The sequence below is a fragment of the Hypanus sabinus genome, chromosome 2 (genome assembly GCF_030144855.1).
Source record: "Hypanus sabinus isolate sHypSab1 chromosome 2, sHypSab1.hap1, whole genome shotgun sequence".
Taxonomy (NCBI): Eukaryota; Metazoa; Chordata; class Chondrichthyes; order Myliobatiformes; family Dasyatidae; genus Hypanus; species Hypanus sabinus.
This window is the reverse complement of record NC_082707.1, coordinates 114,439,101-114,458,916: the sequence shown is the minus strand read 5'-3', so window position 1 is coordinate 114,458,916 and position 19,816 is coordinate 114,439,101. Positions and strand designations below refer to the sequence as shown.

General features: G+C 43.7%; 1 protein-coding gene across 1 annotated transcript in view; it reads right to left on the bottom strand.

The window, feature by feature from the left end:
- Nucleotides 1-19,816, bottom strand: part of sptbn5 (spectrin, beta, non-erythrocytic 5) — a 311,695-nt gene that overhangs the window by 220,622 nt on the left and 71,257 nt on the right. The window contains exons 25-31 of the mRNA XM_059987546.1: nt 17,816-18,042; nt 16,921-17,107; nt 15,905-16,105; nt 14,849-14,965; nt 6,718-6,881; nt 4,980-5,112; nt 65-210 (exon numbers count right to left, since the gene is read on the bottom strand). Coding sequence (XP_059843529.1) covers nt 65-210; nt 4,980-5,112; nt 6,718-6,881; nt 14,849-14,965; nt 15,905-16,105; nt 16,921-17,107; nt 17,816-18,042 — 1,175 coding nt within the window. The remainder of the gene's footprint in view (nt 1-64; nt 211-4,979; nt 5,113-6,717; nt 6,882-14,848; nt 14,966-15,904; nt 16,106-16,920; nt 17,108-17,815; nt 18,043-19,816) is intronic.

The following is a 19,816-nucleotide window of genomic DNA, read 5'->3' as shown; positions in this document are numbered from 1 at the left end:
TGCTCTGTGTGTCACCACAGAATTGGATGAACCACCACCTTCCATCTCACGTGAGAATACTCACCTCAACGTATTCTTTCTCTGCACAATTTCCTCGGACTCCAGCCGCCCTTTCTCAACGAGTGTGCTCACTAAGGTCTCACAACCTTGGATCCTTTCTTCACCAGCCTCCACTCGGTGCTGGAAATCTTCAAACAATGCCTTCAGGCGCTAACAAGGCAAAACAGCAGAGTGAAAGTGATGTTGTCACACTGCATGATGCATACTTTTTATTATCAGGAATACCAAAGCAAATACTGCAGGTGCTGGTAAATGAAATTTAAAACCACACAAAAACTCATCAGGTAGGGAACGTTTGAGGACAGTAGAGTTAATTGGCAACTGGACAATACTAGATAAACACCAAATGAAACAAACATTTTGCACTCTCAAGCTTCTTTCATGATGGTGAAGTGACAGGTCGTATGCCATGGGTGATCTTGGTCTTTCCATGACCATGACTGCTCTTGGCAAATGTTTCTACAGAACTTGTTTGCCATTGCCTTCTTCTGGACAGTGTCTTTACAAGACGGTTGACCCCAGCTATTATCAATACTCTTCAGAGATTGTCTGCCTGTTATCAGTGGTCACATAACCAGGACATGTGTGTAGGCACCAGTTACTCATACAATCACCCACCGCCTGCTCCCAGGGCTTCACGTGACCCTGATCAGGGTGGGGGGTGGGGACAGTGCCGAGCGGGTGCTACACTTTGCCCAAGGGCGACCTGCGGGCTAACGGAGTGAAAGCGCGCCTTACACCTCCTTTGATGGAGACGTATCTCCACCCTGCCACTCAGAAATGACCCGTGCAGTTTTCAAGTCTAAAGGAAGAAATTTTGAATCAGAAGTTGATAATGTTTAGAGCATCTGCAGTGTTTTTGGGATTGAGACCATCTGACTCATAGAACTTGTCTCTCTTCAATGTCATTATTTCTTTTTTCATGCTGTCATTTGCTTAATTTTGGTTTGTTTCTGTCCTGATTTAATATTATTGCCCATGGGATGTTCCTTTACTTCTTCTGACAAAAAAATTTGCTGTGTCCTGTTTTGGTTGTTGTCCCAGTTTCTGTGCTTGCCCTCTTTTCTGTAATGAAGTTGTAACTTCTGGCATTGTTTTTCATATTCCTTACAATTTTTCCAATTTTCTAGATCTTACTTTTGATGTTCATACTTGTTATCGGAATTTTACATTTATATCAACTTGGCAGATGTAACAACGGACCCTTCATTTTTTTTCATTTTGAACCTTTTCAGAACAGTAAAAAGAAAGAAGTGCTGACCTTGATCACATATCTCTGATGAATTACCAATCTCTGAAGCTTCAACCCCAACAATCAAATTTAATGCCCCTTTGCCACTGAGATAATTTGGGATTTTTTCCGGCTAATTCTTTTCCAGCTCCTGCCACACTTTTGTGTGGAGACAGGGCCAAATTCCATGACTTCTCAAATCCAAACTGTTCTTTTCTTTCAGGGAGTCAAACGAGAATATATTACATCTTCCGACTGGGAACAGACACAAATCTAGTGCTCAGAGTTAGGGCCTGTGAAGTTGTCTGTACAAGTTGAGGGAACAATTCACTCTCACTTTGAGAAGCTCTTAAATTATACTCCTTTACAGAATGTGGGTGTTGCTGGCAGAGCAGCCCTTACCATCCATTCAGAACTTTGGGGGTAAGAGTTCCTAGATTTAAAAACAGGACAATGAAGAAGTGGTGCAACATTTACAAGTGATGACAGTGTACCACTTGGAGGGGACGTTGCAACGGGTTCCCTAAATGCCTGTTGCTTGTCTCTCTGATGGACAGAGTTTCATGGCATGTAATGTTAGCATAGTCTTGGCAAGAAATTGCTGTGAGTTTTGTAGATGGAACACAATGTAGCCATAGTAAGTGTGATGGAGCCTGGTGTGTGAACAGACTTTATCTTGAATAAATGTCGAACACCCAAGTCAGAGCTGCATTCTTTCAAGCAGTTTGGGAATATTCAGTCAGATTCTTAACTTGCACATTGCAGAAGACAGAAAGGGTTTGAAGAAGTGGAATGTCATCCCTTACTTTGGGATACCCTGCGTCTGAAGTGTCCCGGTTTTGAAAACATTTATCAGCTGGTCCAGCAAAGTTCTAGGTCAATTACAGTCCCAGGATATTGATAGTGGTGACTGTCAAGTGGGAGTGCTTAGAGTCTCTCATATTGAATATGGTTCATGCCCCTTGCTGGCCCAAGCATAGCATCTGCTTCACTTACTGAAGAATTGTGAATGGAACTAGGCAGTGCAAACACCTCTGTCACCTAACTGATCATTGAGTTCGACTTAACTTGCCCCAGGAGTATGGAAGTTTGGAGGGCAAACTTCCATACTGCACGGTTCTGGCAGAGTTGGAGCTGTGTACAGGAGATCTGGCTGGATTCTCATCACATTTCTCATTATTTGTACGTTTTCAGAGTCTGAGCATTGCTGCTAAGGTCATTATTTATGACCCTTTCCTATTTGTCTTCCAGTGGTTGGCAGTAAGCTCTTTCTCATGAACTATTGCAATTCTTCAGGTAAAGGGACCTCCCACTACTGAGTAGGAAGTTTCAGGATTTAGATTCAGCAATGATGTAAGAGGAACAATACTTGTTCGAGTCAGAATGGTGTTTAACATGAAGATGGCTCAATGTGACTGCTACCTTCACTGGGAGACACTGAAGAGGGATGGGGGTTTGGGAAACGTTGTTGGAACGGCCCATGCCAATGTTATAGAAAGTGCGGGGATTGAATATTGAGGGTGGATTGCTTTGTCCACGACGGTGCTGAGGTTCTTCACACGGCAATCCCCATGTGCTACGTGGATGTCAGCAACCCTCCTGCAGGCAGGTGCGTGGCTCACTCCGAGCTGCTCTTGTAACCGCACTGGCTGACTGTTCCCGTCAGGTCACAGGCAACCCCAGGACGTTGATGGAAATTCAGCAATGGTGATGTGAATGAGTAACTCGTGTAGAAACACTGTCGGGTGCAAGTGCTGCTTCTCACCCATACCAGAGTGTTGCCCAAGTCCTGCAATGGGCAGGACGGACCGCTCCATTTACTGAGCAATACCGACAGGAAGTGCATATTGAACAGAAACTGGCAAGCTGGTGAAAGGAAGGTCATTGCTGAAGCAGTTAAAGATGACTGGGAGGAGTCTGGGAACATCTAAGTGATTCCCTGGGATATATTTACAGTGATACCTTGGGGAATGTTTACAGTGATGTCCTGGGGAACAGTTATAGTGATTCCCTGGGGAATATCTACAGTGATATCCTGGTGAATATTTACAGTGATACCCTGGGGAACATTTATAGCAATACCCTGGGGACTATTTACAGTAATAACCTGGGGAATATTTACAGTAATAACCTGGGGAATATTTACAGTGATGCCCTGGTGCTTGGATGAGTTAGGCGAGCAACCTCCAATAACCAATGCAGGTTTCTTGGGGCAGAAGAGATTGTACGCGATTAGATAAAATGGCCAAAGAAAAATCAGCAATGCTGAACAGTCATGATTTAGGAGACAGGATGATAGTGGTTAGCAAAGAAGCAAAAGTGAAAAGAGGAAAGATGATTTACACAGTGAGGGTTACACTAACCCTACACTGGTCCCATTTTATTCTTCTCGCATTCCCATCAGCTCTACCACCCAGATTCTATCACTCACTTACACACTAAGGCAGCTACCAGCAGCTAATTAAGCTTCTAGCACACACCCACACATCTTAGGGGTGTGGGAGAAAACTGAAACAGCAGTGGAAAGCCACACTGTCACAGGGAGAGCTTGCACACTCCACACAGAGGTCAGGGTCAAAACTAGGGCACAGGAATCTACCAGCTCTCACTGTGTCATCTCTAAACTGCCTCGTGCTGTGTCTCTTTCTGCATGTGAATGCTCTTCCTAGCTCGGTGCCATGTTAGGAAAGAACACTGGGGATTCATAAAATCAATTGTTACCTGATTAACTTGATTAAGTGCTGAGGTGAAATAACAAAACAGATTTGGTGAAAGGGCTCGTACAAATAATAATAAAGGGAATTGATATCTCATAGGCCTGCTCAGAAAATGGAAGTACGTGGTTTTAAATGTCTGTGATATATTAAGTACAAATTTATGAATGAGTGTTTTCCTGTTTAGAGAAATACATAGAAGAATCGGCTGAGAGCAGTATTGGTATCAAATCTTATAACGGCCAGGACTTGAGTGTTGGGCATACAAATTTAGGACTGCATATGATGTTTAGCACTTAAAGGACAAAATAAAGACCTTTGGGAGGAACAACACAGTGAGTCAATATTATCAAAATGTAACTAATTTCAGGACTGAAACAGTATCATCACCTTTACGTGCCCTGACATATGATGTGAGTGATCATGGTTTCATGACCGTGATTGTGCTTGGCAAATGTTTCTACAGAAGTGGAAAACCACTGCCTTCTTCTGGGCAGTGTCTTTACAAGTCGGGTGACCCCAACCATTATCAATATTTTGCAGAGGTTGTCTGCCTGGTGTCAGTGGTCACATAACCGGGACTTGTGAGATGCACCAGCTGCTCATACGGCCATCCACCACCTGCTCCCATGGGTTCTCGTGACCCTGATCTGGGGGTCTAAGCAGGTGCTACACCTTGTCCAAGGGTGACCTGCAGGTTAGTGGAGGGAAGGAGCACCTCACCCCTCCTTTGCTAGAGACAGATCTGTACCCCACCACCCATCAGCAGAGAGTGCATATTTCCACAGGTGGCAGAAAAGTTGATCTTACAAAAAATCATTTGGGATACCTACCCTATTTAAAATGGTGGAACTGGAAGTAAAATTGAGGTAAGTAGGAGGTGAAATTAAACATTTAGAAATCTCAGTGGCGATGGAGCTGTGGGGAATGTAATGGGAATGCACTCAAAGTTATAGATGCAAAACTGTTTTTACCAGGACATGCTGGTGATCATTTCCATAATCCTCGGAGCTGGCTGCCTGCAGCTGCTGTGTGACCCATTCCTCAAGTTCCTCCAGTTCCCGTAAGCATTTATATAAAACCAGTGTCTCTTCCAGCTTCTGCATCCTGGGGATTGAGAGCACACTTCTTATCAAATTGGCTTCATCATTTCAACAATACATCTATTCCAAATGAAGTGTCCTTGTGTATAGACACTGTTTGAGGTGTGCCTGGACTCTTGAAATATTGCAGCTGATGTGCACATACACACAATGTTTTATCTACAAGTCACAGAACAATGATTTATTGTGGGGAAGTTATCTTTGTCACTAACCCAACACTGACTTGACTGTTTAATTGAAATGGTAAGCATCGTTAACTTATGTAAAAGGACAACATGTCAAAACTGATGATTCAAACTGCAGATTAATGATGTTATAGATAGCATGAAGCATGACATAGTCAGTAATTATGGGAGGATCCCATGCCAAATGGAATTTAATTAACGGTAGTGTAGTGGTTAGCACAGTGCTTTGCAGAACTAGTGACACGAGTACATTTCCCACCTCTGTCTGTGATGAGTTTGTATGTTCTCCCCGTGACCATGTGGGTTTCCTCTGGGTGCTCCGGTTTCCTCCCACAGTCCAAAGTCAAATCAGTTGGTAGACAAATTGGTCATTGTAAATTGTCCCGTGGTTAGGGCAGGGTTAATTCACAAGGTTGCGGGGCAGCGCGGCTCGGAGGGCCGAAAGGGCCTATCCCACACTGTGGTCTCAATGAATCAATAACTGCAAGGTGCTGCACTTTGGGAAGGCAAACAAGGGTAGGACGTATACAGTAAATTGTAGGGACCAATGAATGTTGGAGAACAGAGGGTGCCTGGAGATATCAGTCCTACAGCTGGCAGCACAGATGGATAATACGTAGAAGAAGACATGCAGTATGCTTGCTTTTATTGCCAATGGAAAGAATACAATAGCGAGGAGGGTATGTTGCAGCTTTATTGGTCCAGCCACTCTGAAATATCGTGTATTTCTGGTTGCTGCTCTCCAGGAAGCATGTAATTGTGCTGGAAAGGCACAATTCGCCAGGATGTTAGTGCAAAAGGACAAACTGCTGGAGGAACTGGTGGCATCCGTGTGGGGGGGAATGGACTGTCCACATTTTCGGTCGAGACCCTTTATCAGGACGTTTCTCTCCACAGATGCTGCCCAATCTGTCGAGTTCCTTGCACAGTATGCTTTTTGCTCCAGACCCCAATGTCTGCAGTCTCTCACATCTCTGTTTCCCTAGAATGTTGTCGAGATTGGAGAATTTCAAATAACAAGCGACTGAACAGGCTGGGTTTGATATTTCTGAGCAGAAGATGTTCAGGGATGGCCTGAGATCGATATAAAATTATGAGGGGGGAGATAATAAAAACTGTGTTCCCATAGGGGAGATGTTTATGGCATGAAGATAAGGTTTGTGAGGGATCTGAGGGATGTTTTTTTTTATCCCTAGAAGGTGGTTAGAGTCTAGAATGTGCTGACTGATCAGGCAGTGGATGTAGGTGCTCTCATACGCTTAAGCATCTTGACTTGAATCTCTAGGACATAGAAACTTTAGTGTGGGGAAGAGCAGTATGGATGTGGTAGGCCGCAGGATCTGTATGTCTCTATGTTAATGAGCTTTTAGTCAGGGAGGAGACATGAGGTGCAAAGAGGATGCGTGGGTTCCCCGTTGACATACCTGATGACCCAGTGCTCTTGCAGCTCTTTCAGTTGCCTGCACAGGTGCTCCTGTGGCTCATCCACCATGTTGAATGTGATGAACCCTCTGAGTGGAAGATCCTGCGAATTTTTCTGCAGTTCCTCGGCGAGACCTCTGGTGTTCTGGATCTGCACCTCCAGAGCCTGAGGATTAAAGGACGCAATAGAAACAAGTGGGAAGAAGTCAGACCTCTATAACCCACATTATGCAGTGGAATGCTGTAACATCCAACACAACTGTGGTGCAGGAGGTACGCCCGGGGTCTGATGACAGATCGCACACCTACTGTGTCCTGCAGGTTCTATATTCTGAGAACATGGCAAAAAGCCTCAACTATGGCTGCCGCTAGACCCAGACAGGAATGTCAGCATTTGATGTTGGGGCTTGGCCATTCAATAGGGTTACAGATAGATATTAACATGCTTCTTTTTTCCCATTTTGGGTGCTGACCTGCAAGGTATTGCCAGCGTTCATATAGATTACATCAGTACAAAAGCTGCAGCTGTATTTTTACAAATAAAGGTCCAGGAACTGCTTAACATTTACTTATTTCTTAAATACAATGAACCCTGGCTACCTTCCAATCATATTGCAGAGTTTGAGGTGCTGAGCATATGTTCTAAATGCTTACTGAACCATTTTAATTTCACACAGCATTAATAGTTGACATTTCTATATGAGTACATAAGCTATTCAGTTCTTCAGGTCCTTCCATCAATCAGTGAGATTGTGGTATTACATCCGTAGCCCCCTCCTTTGTGAGAATTGCAAGATCACCGGTGGGTTGGGTCAAGGGGCCCAGGAAATGAGAATGGGATGTGCAAAATGCCTTGTTTCCCCGGTGATGTAAAGCTACGGGACATGGCTATTGTCTCTGGAAGACCAAGTTGTGTATTGAGTACTGTACTATTCAATGAAGCCCCTCAGGGGACGACCAGAGTGGGCTGGTTGAGGGATTGCATTATCCCAACCTGATTGAGATCCCGTGAGGAAGTATAAAAGAGGGTCTGGGGAACAACCCCTTTAGACGCACCAGAAGAAATGTTAAGCGACCACGTAACAGCAGGAAGTCATCTGAAGGAAGCCACGTGCGTTCGATTCCGTGGCTGGAATTGGTGGCTGGAACCATGGGAAAACAACTTTTAGCTAACAACGGGGAAGCCCGCTCCCCTGACTCAACGGATTGGCATCTTAAAAGACCTGGGGCAAGTTTAAACCACATCACTTTTAAAACCAACAACGCTGCAGCTTGAACGAACTGATAGTGACTGTTATCTTTCCATCGGACAATACATTATCCCCTAGACAACGATAGAGCTATTTCTTATTGGTTATTATTACTCCCGCGCTTAGATTTAGTATTGACGACGTATGTTATCTGTATGTTTGCATTAATCTTATTTTTGTGCCTTTTATCAATAAATACTTTTAAAAATAGTACCATCAGACTTCAACGGACCTCTCTATCTTTGCTGGTAAGTGATCCAGTTATGGGATTTTGTAACAGTGGTTAATGGAAATGAATCAAGCTCAGATAGACAGTACCTCCCATAAGTTCAAAATAAGCTTATTACTAAAGTCACCATATACAACACTGAGACTCCTTTTCCTGCAGGCATTCACAGTAACTACGAGAAACACAATACAATAGAATCAATGAATGAGCTCACCCAACAGGATGGACAAACAACCAATGTGTAAAAGAAAACAGACTGAGCATACACAAAAAATAATTATAAAAGAAGTCATAATAATAAATAAATAAGCAATAAATATTGAAAGGGAGTCCATAGGTTGCGGGAACGGTTTGGTGATGACGTGAGTGAATTATCACCACTCATTCAAGAGCCTGATGGTTGAGAGGTAATAAATGTTCCTGAACTTGGTGGAGTGGTTCCTGAGGTTCCTCTACCTGACGGCAGCAGCAAGAAGAGAGCATGGCGTGGCTGGTGGGGCCGTTGATGATGGATGCTGCTTTCCCGTGAAAGCGCCGTGTAGATCTACTCAATGGTGGGGAGAGATGGAAGGAGCCGTATGCTCCATTCAGACTCTAATTGTCCTGTCATAGACTACCTCACCACAGGATAAAGATTTTCACCACTCAACCAATTCCCTTTGAAATCCTAAGCCTCCTAATTGAATTGTCCTTTTAATATTCCAGGGAATACAAGATATTGGTGCAGAAATGGCTGATGGAGTTTAATCTGGCGAAATATGAGGTATTCCACTTTGGGAGATCAAATGCAAAAGGACAGTACACTGTCAGTGGCAAGGTTGTTAACATTGCTGAAGCAGAGAGAGATTTTGGGACACAGCTCCCTGAAAGCGTCTACACAGTTGATGGTGTGGTTAGGAAGGTGGATGGCATACTTGCATTTATCAGTTGAGGTGTTGGGCCAGGGAAGTTATATTGCAACTTCAGAAAACTAGTTTTGCTACATATGCAGTTCTGCTCCATTAAAGGAAGGATGTAGAGGCTTTGGAGAGGGTTCAGAGGAGGTTACCAGTTGCTGCCTGGTTTAAAGGGTATGTACTGTCACGGGAAGTTGGATATATTGAATTGTTTACTCTGGAGTGGCAGAGTTTAGTAACAGACCTTCTGGAGCTTTATAAAATTATGAGAAGCATGGATGGTGAAGACAGCTGGCATCTTTTTCCCATGGTGAAAATGTCTAATGCTAGAGGGGATGCATTTCAGGTGAGAGGAGAAAAAGTTCAAGGGAGATGTGTGGGGCAAATTTGTTAACACAGAATGGTTGGTGCCTGGAACGTGTTGTCAGGGGTGAAATCAGGGGAGGTGCATACAAGGGAAGGTTATGGACAAGGGCAGAAAGGATTAGTTTAGCTAGGCATTTAATTACTAGTTTAATTAGTTTGGCCCAACATTGTGGGCTGAAGGATCTATTCCTGTTTCGTGTTTGCAACTTAACCCTATGAGACCTGTTAATGTTTCGTATCCCATGGTGCTCCTTCTGAAGCCAGTATATCCTTTCTTAGATGTACAGTAGATGTCAGAAATCCAGACCTGACCTAAGCAAACTTTGTGTGGCTCAAGCACAATTTATGACTAACTTGAAGAAATAATTTCCACCATGCCTGAAATTAAATTAAATTATTATCTCCTGTCAACTCTTGCCCTTGATGACAAACTGCATCTTGTCTATAGTAGTCGACCTGAGTTGCTGGTGGCACCGCTAATGGAGCTCACGCCAAGCTGCACTTGGTAATCACTCCATGTTTACTGACTATAAACACCATTGCCCTTGTAAACAACCAATGTGAGCCTCATCCGCTGGGTTTCTACCCCTGTTACCCCTGTTTGATAAGGCACTGAAACAGGCCTTATCAAGAATGAAATCCTATCCAGCCAAATAGCCCTCCTTAAACTCCTTAACATTAGTTGCCTTTAACAGCTGAATGTATCATTCTCCCCAAATTATCATTCATTGATATTTATCCAGTCATAGGCAAAGAGTCTCCAAAAATTGCTTTCCTTCTCATCTGTCACCTCTTGGATTTCCTGAACAACCTCTACCTGACTTCTGCCTTTCCAAAACCACATGTTGGTCGTAAGACCATGTGATATAGGAGCAGAATTAGGCTATTTGGCCTGTCGGGCCTGCTCCAACATTTTGTCTTGGCTGATCCATTTCCTTCTCATCCCCAGTCTCCTGCCTTCTCCCCATATTCCTTCATGCTCCAATCTATCAACCCCTGCCTGACTTGGCCTCCACAGCTGCCTGTGGCAATGAATTCCATAGATTCACCACTCTCTGGCTAAAGAAATTCCTCTTCATCTCCATTCTAAATGGACATCGTCAGTCCTGAGGCTGTGTCCTCTGGTCTTAGACTCCCCCAGCAACAGGCAGGAGAAAACCAGATGACAAAGGAAGATCATTTCACTCCACAGACAGCACCAGAGTTCAGAATTCGACTGGGACCTAGCTCTATGCTGTAGCTGTCCCAACTGCAGTGCCATGCTGCTACACACACAACTCTCGCCCACTCAATCTCTCCCATTCATACTCTTGTCTTGTGTCGTTGTGTGGAAAGCCTCATTGGCCCCATTTGTTACAACAGGCAGGACTACAGCAACACTTTATTGATGGTCTAACTTCTTCCATACAGGATGAGCTCATCCAGCAGTCTATCTCTACATTCATCATGTAATGACACCCACTTTTTGCTTCATTTTTTTAAATCTGATTTACCTGTGTGAAAGGGCCTTGAGACTCGACACAATAAAAAGAGCAAGTTCACCTTCCTGAATGAGAATGAGAAGCAGTGGATGATGAGGAGCTGAAGTCACTAATATACATTATCAAGATAAGTTCAGATTCAATGCTGCAGATTCGAAAAGTTGGAGGCTACAGAAAAGGCAGATAGGGAGAAAAGAGGAGAACGAGAAGAGGATGTGGAGGAGGAGGAGGGGGGTAAGGAGGGCAAACAAGAGCAGCTATTGCCCTCTGCTCAATCACCATCATTCAAGTTTTGATCCTTGGTGATGAATGTAAATAGGGTTAATATATTACTTTATAAAACTAGGGAATGATAGAGATCTAGAAGATGATAAGGCTAGCAGAAAGGAGATTAAGAATGAAATTAGGAGGCAGAAGGGGCCATGAGAAGGCCTTGGCGGACAGGATTCAGGAAAACCCCAAGGCATTCTACAAGTATGTGAAGAGCGGGAGGATAAAACGTGAACGAATAGGACCAATCAAGTGTGACAAGGGAAAAGTGTGTACAGAACTGGAGGAAATAGCAGAGGTACTTAATGAATACTTTGCTTCAGTATTCATTATGGAAAAGGATCTTGGCGATTGTAGTGATGACTTGCAGTGGACTGAAAAGCTTGAGAATGTAGATATTAAGAAAGAGGATGTGCCTTTGGAAAGCATCAAGTTGGATAAGTCACCGGGACCAAACCAGGCTACTGTGGGAAGCGAGGGAGGAGATTGCTGAGCCACTAGTGATGATCTTTGCATCATCAATAAGGACGGGAGAGGTTCTGGAGGATTGGAGGGTTGTGGATGTTGTTCCTTTATTCAAGAAAGGGAGTAGAGGTAGCCCAGGAAATTACAGACCAGTGAGTCTTACTGAAGTAGCTGTTAAGTTGATGGAGAAGACCCTAAGAGGCAGGATTTATGAACATTTGGAGAGGTATAATATGATTAGGAATAGTCAGCATGGCTTTGACAAGGCAGGTCGTGCCTTACGAGCCTGATTGAATTTTTTGAGGATGTGACTAAACATATTGATGATGTAGTGTATATGGATTTCAGCAAGGCATTTGATAAGGTACCCCATGCAAGGCTTATTGAGAAAGTAAGGAGGCAGGGGATCCAAGGGGACATTGCTTTGTGGATCCAGAACTGGCTTGCCCTCAGAAAGCAAAGAGTGGTTGTAGATGGGTCATATTCTGCATGGAGGCCAGTGACCAGTGGTGTGCCTCAGGGATCTGTTCTGGGACCCTTACTCTTCCTGATTTTTATAAATGACCTGGATGAGGAAGTGGAGGGATGGGTTAGTAAATTTGCTGATGACACAGAGGTTGGGGGTGTTGTGGATAGTGTGGAGGGCTGTCAGAGGTTACAGCGAGACATTGATAGGATACAAAACTGGGCTGAGAAGTGGCAGATGGAGTTCAACCCAGATAAGTGTGAGGTGGTTCATTTTTGTAGGTCAAATATGATGGCAGAATATAGTATTAATGGTCAGACTTTTGGCCATGTGGAGGATCAGAGGGATCTTGGGATCTGAGTCCATAGGACACTCAAAACTGCTGCGCAGGTTGACTCTGTGATTAAGAAGGCATGTGGTGCATTGGCCTTCATCAATCATGGGATTGAGTTGAGGAGCCAAGAGGTAATGTTACAGCTATATAGGACCCTGATCAGACCCCACTTGGAGTACTGGGCACAGTTCTGGTCACCTCACTACAGGAAGGATTTGGAAACCATAGAAAGGATGCAGAGGAGGTTTACAAGGATGTTGCCTTGATTGGGGAGCATGCCTTATGAGAATAGGTTGAGTGAACTTGGCCTTTTCTCCTTGGAGTGGCGGAGGATGAGAGGTGACCTGATAGAGGTGTATATGATGATGAGAGCCATTGATCATGTGGGTAGTCAGAGGCTTTTTCCCAGGGCTGAAATAGCCAGCATGAGAGGGCACAGTTTTAAGGTGCTTGGAAGCAGGTACAGAGGAGATGTCAGGGGTAAGTTTTTTTTACACAGAGAGTGGTGAGTGTGTGGAATAGGCTGCCAGTGACGGCGGTGGAGGTGGATACAATAGGATTGTTTAAGCATTTCCCGGATAGGACATGGAGCTTGGAGAAACAGAGGGCTATGGGTAACCCTAGGTAATTTCTAAGGTAAGGACATGTTCAGCCCCAGATTTGTGGGTTGAAGGGACTGTATTGTGGTGTAGGTTTTCTATGTTTCTATGTTATAAAAGTTGTCTGAAGTGGCTTCAAAAGTATGATGTCATAATTGCTGTAATTACACACATATGCTTTTAACATTTTAGTACTTATCTGTCATTACTGGAAGAAAAATAATTACCTCAATGCACTACACAAACTACATTTTCCATCTTGGCTATTTTAGTCTGCTTTCACCATATGCTTCTCCAAAAATGATTACCCTACCTTGGAGACTCAGTACTTTTGCACAGGCAACTTGCCAGCCACCTGGTTGTATGTCGAGGGACCCAAGCACAATAATCTGCACATTGCCTGTGTCCATTTCGTCCAGGTGTGGTAACATGTGCCAAAAAACATTGTATTTCAACCATCAGGCTGAAAAAGCCAATGTGAATATAAAAATGCTTCAAAGATATTCTTTGAAACAACTTAAATCTTTGTCAACTCATGGAATCTCTGGCCTATGGCAACTTAACATGGAGAAGGAAGGTGTGCTGTCTTTACGACAGTTATTTAGTTTATAATATTTTTGCTTAGTAATTCATTCGATAGTATTTTCTAGTTAGAATTAGAAGTGTTTAAAGTATATTCATTGCATGTAAAATATATCGGCATGCGATGACGTCACATCCGGTTTCGCCGCGTCTTGTGGGAAAATACCGGTTTGGAATTAACGCGAGGGTGGGGGCTCACCACGAGGCACACCTGAGCAGAAGTTGTTTTGCAGGCATGAGAAATCACAGTGAGAGCAACGCTGTAAGTTAATAGATAATCGATATATTGAACTAAGATGTTAATGCCGATCCTGTTAGAAGTAACGACGGTAGATAATGTTTATGCTTTCGTTAGTTAAAGAGTCGCGGATAGTTTGCATGGAAGTGTATTTAAAGTAGTCAATGGAGCAGGTAAACTCTCCCTGTATACTGCACCTTAGTGTAATGTAGTTATAGTCACCTTTGCAAGTATTTACACTTGAAATGTGATATTAAGGAAGGAACAAATACTGTATCAATCTTGTATTGTTTTATCAACAGTTTTCACCATATGTTAATGTGAAGAGTGAACAGTAAATGGTTAATCTTACTGCGATCTGGTTCTTATTAACTGTGGTTTATCTCGACGTTTAATTCGGCGTTTCGTTACACGCGAAGGAGAACGTTACAGAAGGTGTTAAGCCCCTTGGATGTTTTTGTCTGGAATTTATGGCGATACTAAAAAACTGCAGAAGGAGGACACAATCCAGCCTATCAGTGCTCTTGCTCCATCCAAAGTAAAGCGTGTACTTCCTCCGTCAGCCACCTCAGACCCGGAGTGGGAACAGGTCAGTACTGATTCTGAAGAGGTGCCTGAGAATAAGGGTCCATGGAGCCTCAGTAAGTTAGCAGAACATAGGACAAATCCACAGAATTCTCAGCCACTCTCATCACGCCAGTGAAGAACTCTCTGAAGTGGTAAAGAGAAGAGATACAGATAGAAACCAGTAAAAACACACGGAGAAGACAGAATGAATCCTACGGCCTCTTATCAACGCCACCTCAGAAGATTCACTAGCTAAGAGTTAGACTATACATTTACAAATTGGAATGTTTCAATATTTATTTTGAGCAGCTGCTTTCTGGGAGTCCCATACTTCTCTCTGAAACTATAGGACCAAAGCAGCTTGTCATTTACATCAAGGATCCCACTTACTTTATGGTTTTTGACCATCTTCTGAGTAATAGCTTCATTCTTTCCATAGTCTTCACTTGAAACAAGCTGAAGTTTTTCTGCGACCCAGGCTTCCAACTCTGAAACATCTGCAAGGAACTAAATGAATGTCAAAGTATTAGTTACTGTTATCAGGAGCAACCGGAAGGGAGATGCACTTGTTCAGAATCATCATGCACTAGCTGTTGCAAGAAGGGTGTATCTGCATGGGCAGTTTATCACTTCATGAGCCTGAGGAAGTCTGGAAGAGATTTCTAAAATGGTGGTTACTGGTTTTGTAGGTGGTGGTTACCTGCTGCAAAGGAGCTTAAATTGAGTTGGACGGGCAGGGAGACACAAGAGACTGCAAATACTGGAATTCAGGTACTGCAAAAAACCCAGACCACTGTATCAGCTCAGTGAGTTAAGCAGTGTGAGGGAGGAGAATGCAACTGTCAACGTTTCAGGATGTGATTCTATACCAGGGCTGAGAGTGGAGGGGGAGGAAATCTGGTATAAAGATGAGAGACAAAGAGGTGAGCCAGGGACTGGTAGGTGATCGGAGCGAGCAGAGAGAAGACACAAGGGACGATGGATGCTGGAAGCTGGAGCAAGGACACATCGAGGGAGGGAAACAGCAGGCCAGGCTGCATCTGCAGAGGGACGTAGGCAGTCGACCTTTTGGGTTGAAACCCTTCATCTGGACTGAAAGAGGTGAGGGGGAGAGCTGGCAAGAGAAAAGGTGGGTCCAGTCGAGTAGGAGTTGATTGGCAGGTGGAGGAGGGGAATGGATGGAGCCAACATTAAGAAGGAGTTTATCCATGACTAGACATGTAAAAAATAGAACCTCTGCATCAGTAACCTCATCTTCTTTGCTCCTAAAGAGCAACAGCAAATGGCTGACCAGTGGGCATTCCCATTTTCTATTGTACCAAGTACCAAAACACACTGGCCAGGTCCATGGTAATCAGTGACTTGGTGCCCTATTCATATGGTACAGGGAACACTTCACTCACGGGGCTATGCTGATCGCATTTTGTTCTACGTGACCCAGCGTACCTGGTGGAACCGCACTGATTGTTGTAGCTTCTTTGTCCTGTCATGGCAGGCTCTCTCCAGTCCGTCCCAGCTGGTCTGGAGCTCCGTGCGTTTGCTCTCAATGCCCTGGGCCACGAGGTGCTGGGAGCTGATCATACGCTTGCCAATGTCCAGCACCTTCTGGATCTGCTGTTTGTGGGCGTTCACTTCCACCTGCAGCTCCTGCACCAGGAAAAGTGTCACGGTTAAAGCCACATGTGGGGAGGAGGTGGGGTATGTAAAACTATGCATCTGTATAACCTCAGGGCCCGAGGCTCATTGCACAGGATGGTGATCCCTGCATCCATCCCAAAGTACAAACAGTTTACCATTCCCCATATAATACATCTTAATGATGCTATACAAACATCACTTTCATCCAGAATTAATCAATATTTTCATCCATACCAATGATTCAGGAACAGCTTCTTCCCCTCTGCCATCCGATTTCTGAATGGACATTGAACCCATGAACACTACCTCACTACTTTCAATTTTACACTTTTTGCACTACTTATTTAATTTAACTTTTTAGTGTAGATACAAATATATATATATATATATATACTTCTTACTGTAATTTAGTTTTTATTAATATGTATTGCTACCGCTTAACAACAAATTTCATGACATTTGCGGGTGATATTTGATTCTGATCATATAAAAGAATGCTATCCCTAGTCTAGCAACCATTAGACTAGAACAGAATTGTGCTGCTCCTCAAGCCCATCCCATTGAACAATTCTTCAGTTCAATATTGGATGCCATCCCCTTCCCAGAAAATGCCACACAGCAGAGTACTGGGCAAACTGACCAGCACCCAATCCTATTGCACTGGTACCCAATTACACTGATGTTACCATCCAGCTATGTTGCCCTTCACTTCTATCCTTCAGTCTCTAAACAGAGCTTAGACACATGCCCCACTAACCAGATCAAGAAATAGCTTCATGGTTGAAACACCCCAAGAGCCAAACTGATAGAAAAGAGAGCCCAACCTTCTGTTTGCACAGCAGGCTCTGTGCCGTGTGCAGGGATTGGCCATAGTTGCTTGAGGAAGCATTCGGCATGTGCTCAGCGATCCACTGCACGTTCAAGTCACTGTTATGATAGAACTCATACAAAGCCACCATTGCTTCCAGGAGTTTCCTTCTCTCTTCCAGGGGTACCTTGAGAGATTCAAACCTGTGTGGGCAGCCAGAAGCATGAGAGAGAATAGTCAAGAAACTTCGAAACAATTGATCCAGCTGGAAGACTGGTAGTCAAACTGGAGAATGATTGCTTTAAAATGAAAACTACTAGGTGTGTGAAGATGATGCAAGGAATGATTTCATGTTTTTGTAAGCTTCAGACTTGGCCAGCTCTTTATAAAATGCTCCAAGTGCCTGTCTTCCCCTACATCCCGATGACTCCCAGAGAATCCAAGCATTTCTCTCACCAACACCCTGAGAAGCTGAATCCCCCTTCCTGTCATACTGGAAATCAGGATTTAATTCCTCTCCCTGACTTTCCAAGATCTGGATCCTCCCCCACATTCACTCCTAGAGGCTCTGAGTACAATCCCCACTCCTCTCCCTGACATCCTGAGACCCCCTTCAATTCCTAGAGATTTCAATCTACATTCCACTGCCTAACATACCAAGCAGCAGGGGTCCCATTTCACTCAGAGAATCTGAGCACAAAGTCCCAATTCCACATTACAAAGCCAGTGCATTCCCTTCTCTCCATCCAAGTACTATGTCCCCATTCCAATTCCACCTGCCTTCAGTGTGGCTCTCCCTCCCCTCTCTCCATCCAAGCAGAGGCTCTTCAAGGACCCATCCACCCTTTCTAATTTGACCATTCAGCTCTTTATTCTATCCTCTCCTCCTCCCCTCATGTAAGTGGTCTCACCAGTCAAGATGTTTCTGTGTCTGTTCCAGTATCCTTTGCGAATCAAAGTGGCTGGTTGCCATCTTCCTGGCACGGTTTACAATGCAGTTCATCTTCTCCGCAAGTTCACGTGTGTCACCCTCCAACCACTTGTGTTCCTTCAGTAGGAGTTTGCTGGACCGCAGATCGTGACCGGTCTCGTTGTTCCGGAGCATCTTCTCAATCTGTTCCAGCTTTGTTTTGGCATCCTGGGAAGAGAAAGAGTCAGTGGAAAATCAATTACAATCAAACCCTAGAAGAAATGGAATACTGTTAGCCAGATTTACACTCTGGTACACTGAAGAAACAAAAATAAATCCTATAGACTCTGGAGATCTTAAATAAGACCTGTTCTGGGCCCAGCATGTGAGTGCAATTACGAAAAAAGACAGCAGCAACTCTATTTTCTTCATAGTTTGTGAAGATTCAGTGTGACATCTGTAACTTGTGTGGTGGAGAATATATTGACTAGCTGCAACATGGTCAGGTGTGGAAACACCAATGCCCTTGAACGGAAAATCATACAAAATTAATGAATACTGGCCAGTCCATCACAGGTAAAGCTCTTCCCAGCATTGAGCTCATCTATACGAAGCTTTGTTGCAGGAAAGCACTGTTCACCGTCAGGAGCTTCCCACCACCCAGGACATGCTCTCTTCTCACTACTGCCATTGAGAAGGTACAGGAGCCTCAGGACTCACACCACCAAGTTCAGGAACAGTTACTACCCCTCAAACATCAGGGTCTTGAACCAGAGGGAATAACTTCATTAGCTTCATTTGCCCCATCATTGAGGTGTTCCCACAACCTATGGACTCACTTTCAAGAAATCTTTATCTCGTGTCCTCAATATTTATCACTTATTTATATACTATTATTATTATTATTATTATTCCTTTTTTTGTATTTGCACAGTTTGTTGTTTTTTGCACATGGGTTGAACAAAAGCCAAATGGTCTTTCATTAGTTCTGTTATTGCTATTATGGATTTATTGAGCATGCCCAAAAGAAAAGGAAAATGAATCTCAGGGCTGTATATGGTATATGAACTTTAATAATAAATTTACTTTGAACTTTAAACTTCAAAACTACATGGAAAAGGCTGGAAACATTCAGCAGGTCAGGCAGCACTGGTGAAAAAGAGCTAGAGTCAATGTGTTGGGTCCAAAGGGACGGAGAAAGTGGGAAATCAAACCTGTTCTCAGTTGCAGATGGAAGAACAAAGGGAATGTGGCAGTTCAGGGTGATTATGCTCCTCTGCCTGTGTTGTGTGTTTCTGATCAGTGAACTGCGGGACAGACTACATCGAGCTAAAATCATAGATAGATGACATAGCCAGCTCTGACACAGACAGAAAGCAAAAGTGAGTTATTTAAAGCTGGATACTGACCCAAGCAGAGGGTTTGCAAGCTCGAATTGGATTTGTTGCAACAATACAGGAACCGACAGACAGAGAAGTCAGAGTCTGATGGAGAATTAACGTGACAGGCAGCAGAAAGTTCAGGGTCACTGTGAAATGAACAGTGCTCTGCAAACTGATCACCCATTCTGCATTTGGTTTTTCTAATGTAGAAGAAACCATGTTGTAATGCAGTGGAGCAAGCAGCACAGAAGCATGAAATGAGCTCAGTCTGAGAGGAACAGAAAGGAGAGATCCTGAAGAGCTTGCCCTCGAGAGTGAGGACTCTTTCTTCAGAAGATTGTGTATCTTTGAAGTTCTCCAGAGAGTTCTAGATGCTCAATAATCAATTGCTATATATTCAAGGCAGCCACTGACAGAAGGATGTTAACAGAAAAAAGAGATATTGAGAATGGCCAATATAGGAAGTTGGACCACAAGGCTGATTCTGTACTATTTCACCTTCTGACTGAAAGAGCTGGATGAGGAACAGGATTGGCAATGAGTTTACTGTAAAGCTCATTTACGTTCAAGGAACAAATGGTTTATTCCTGCTACCTGCATGTTCTTCTGACCTGATCAAT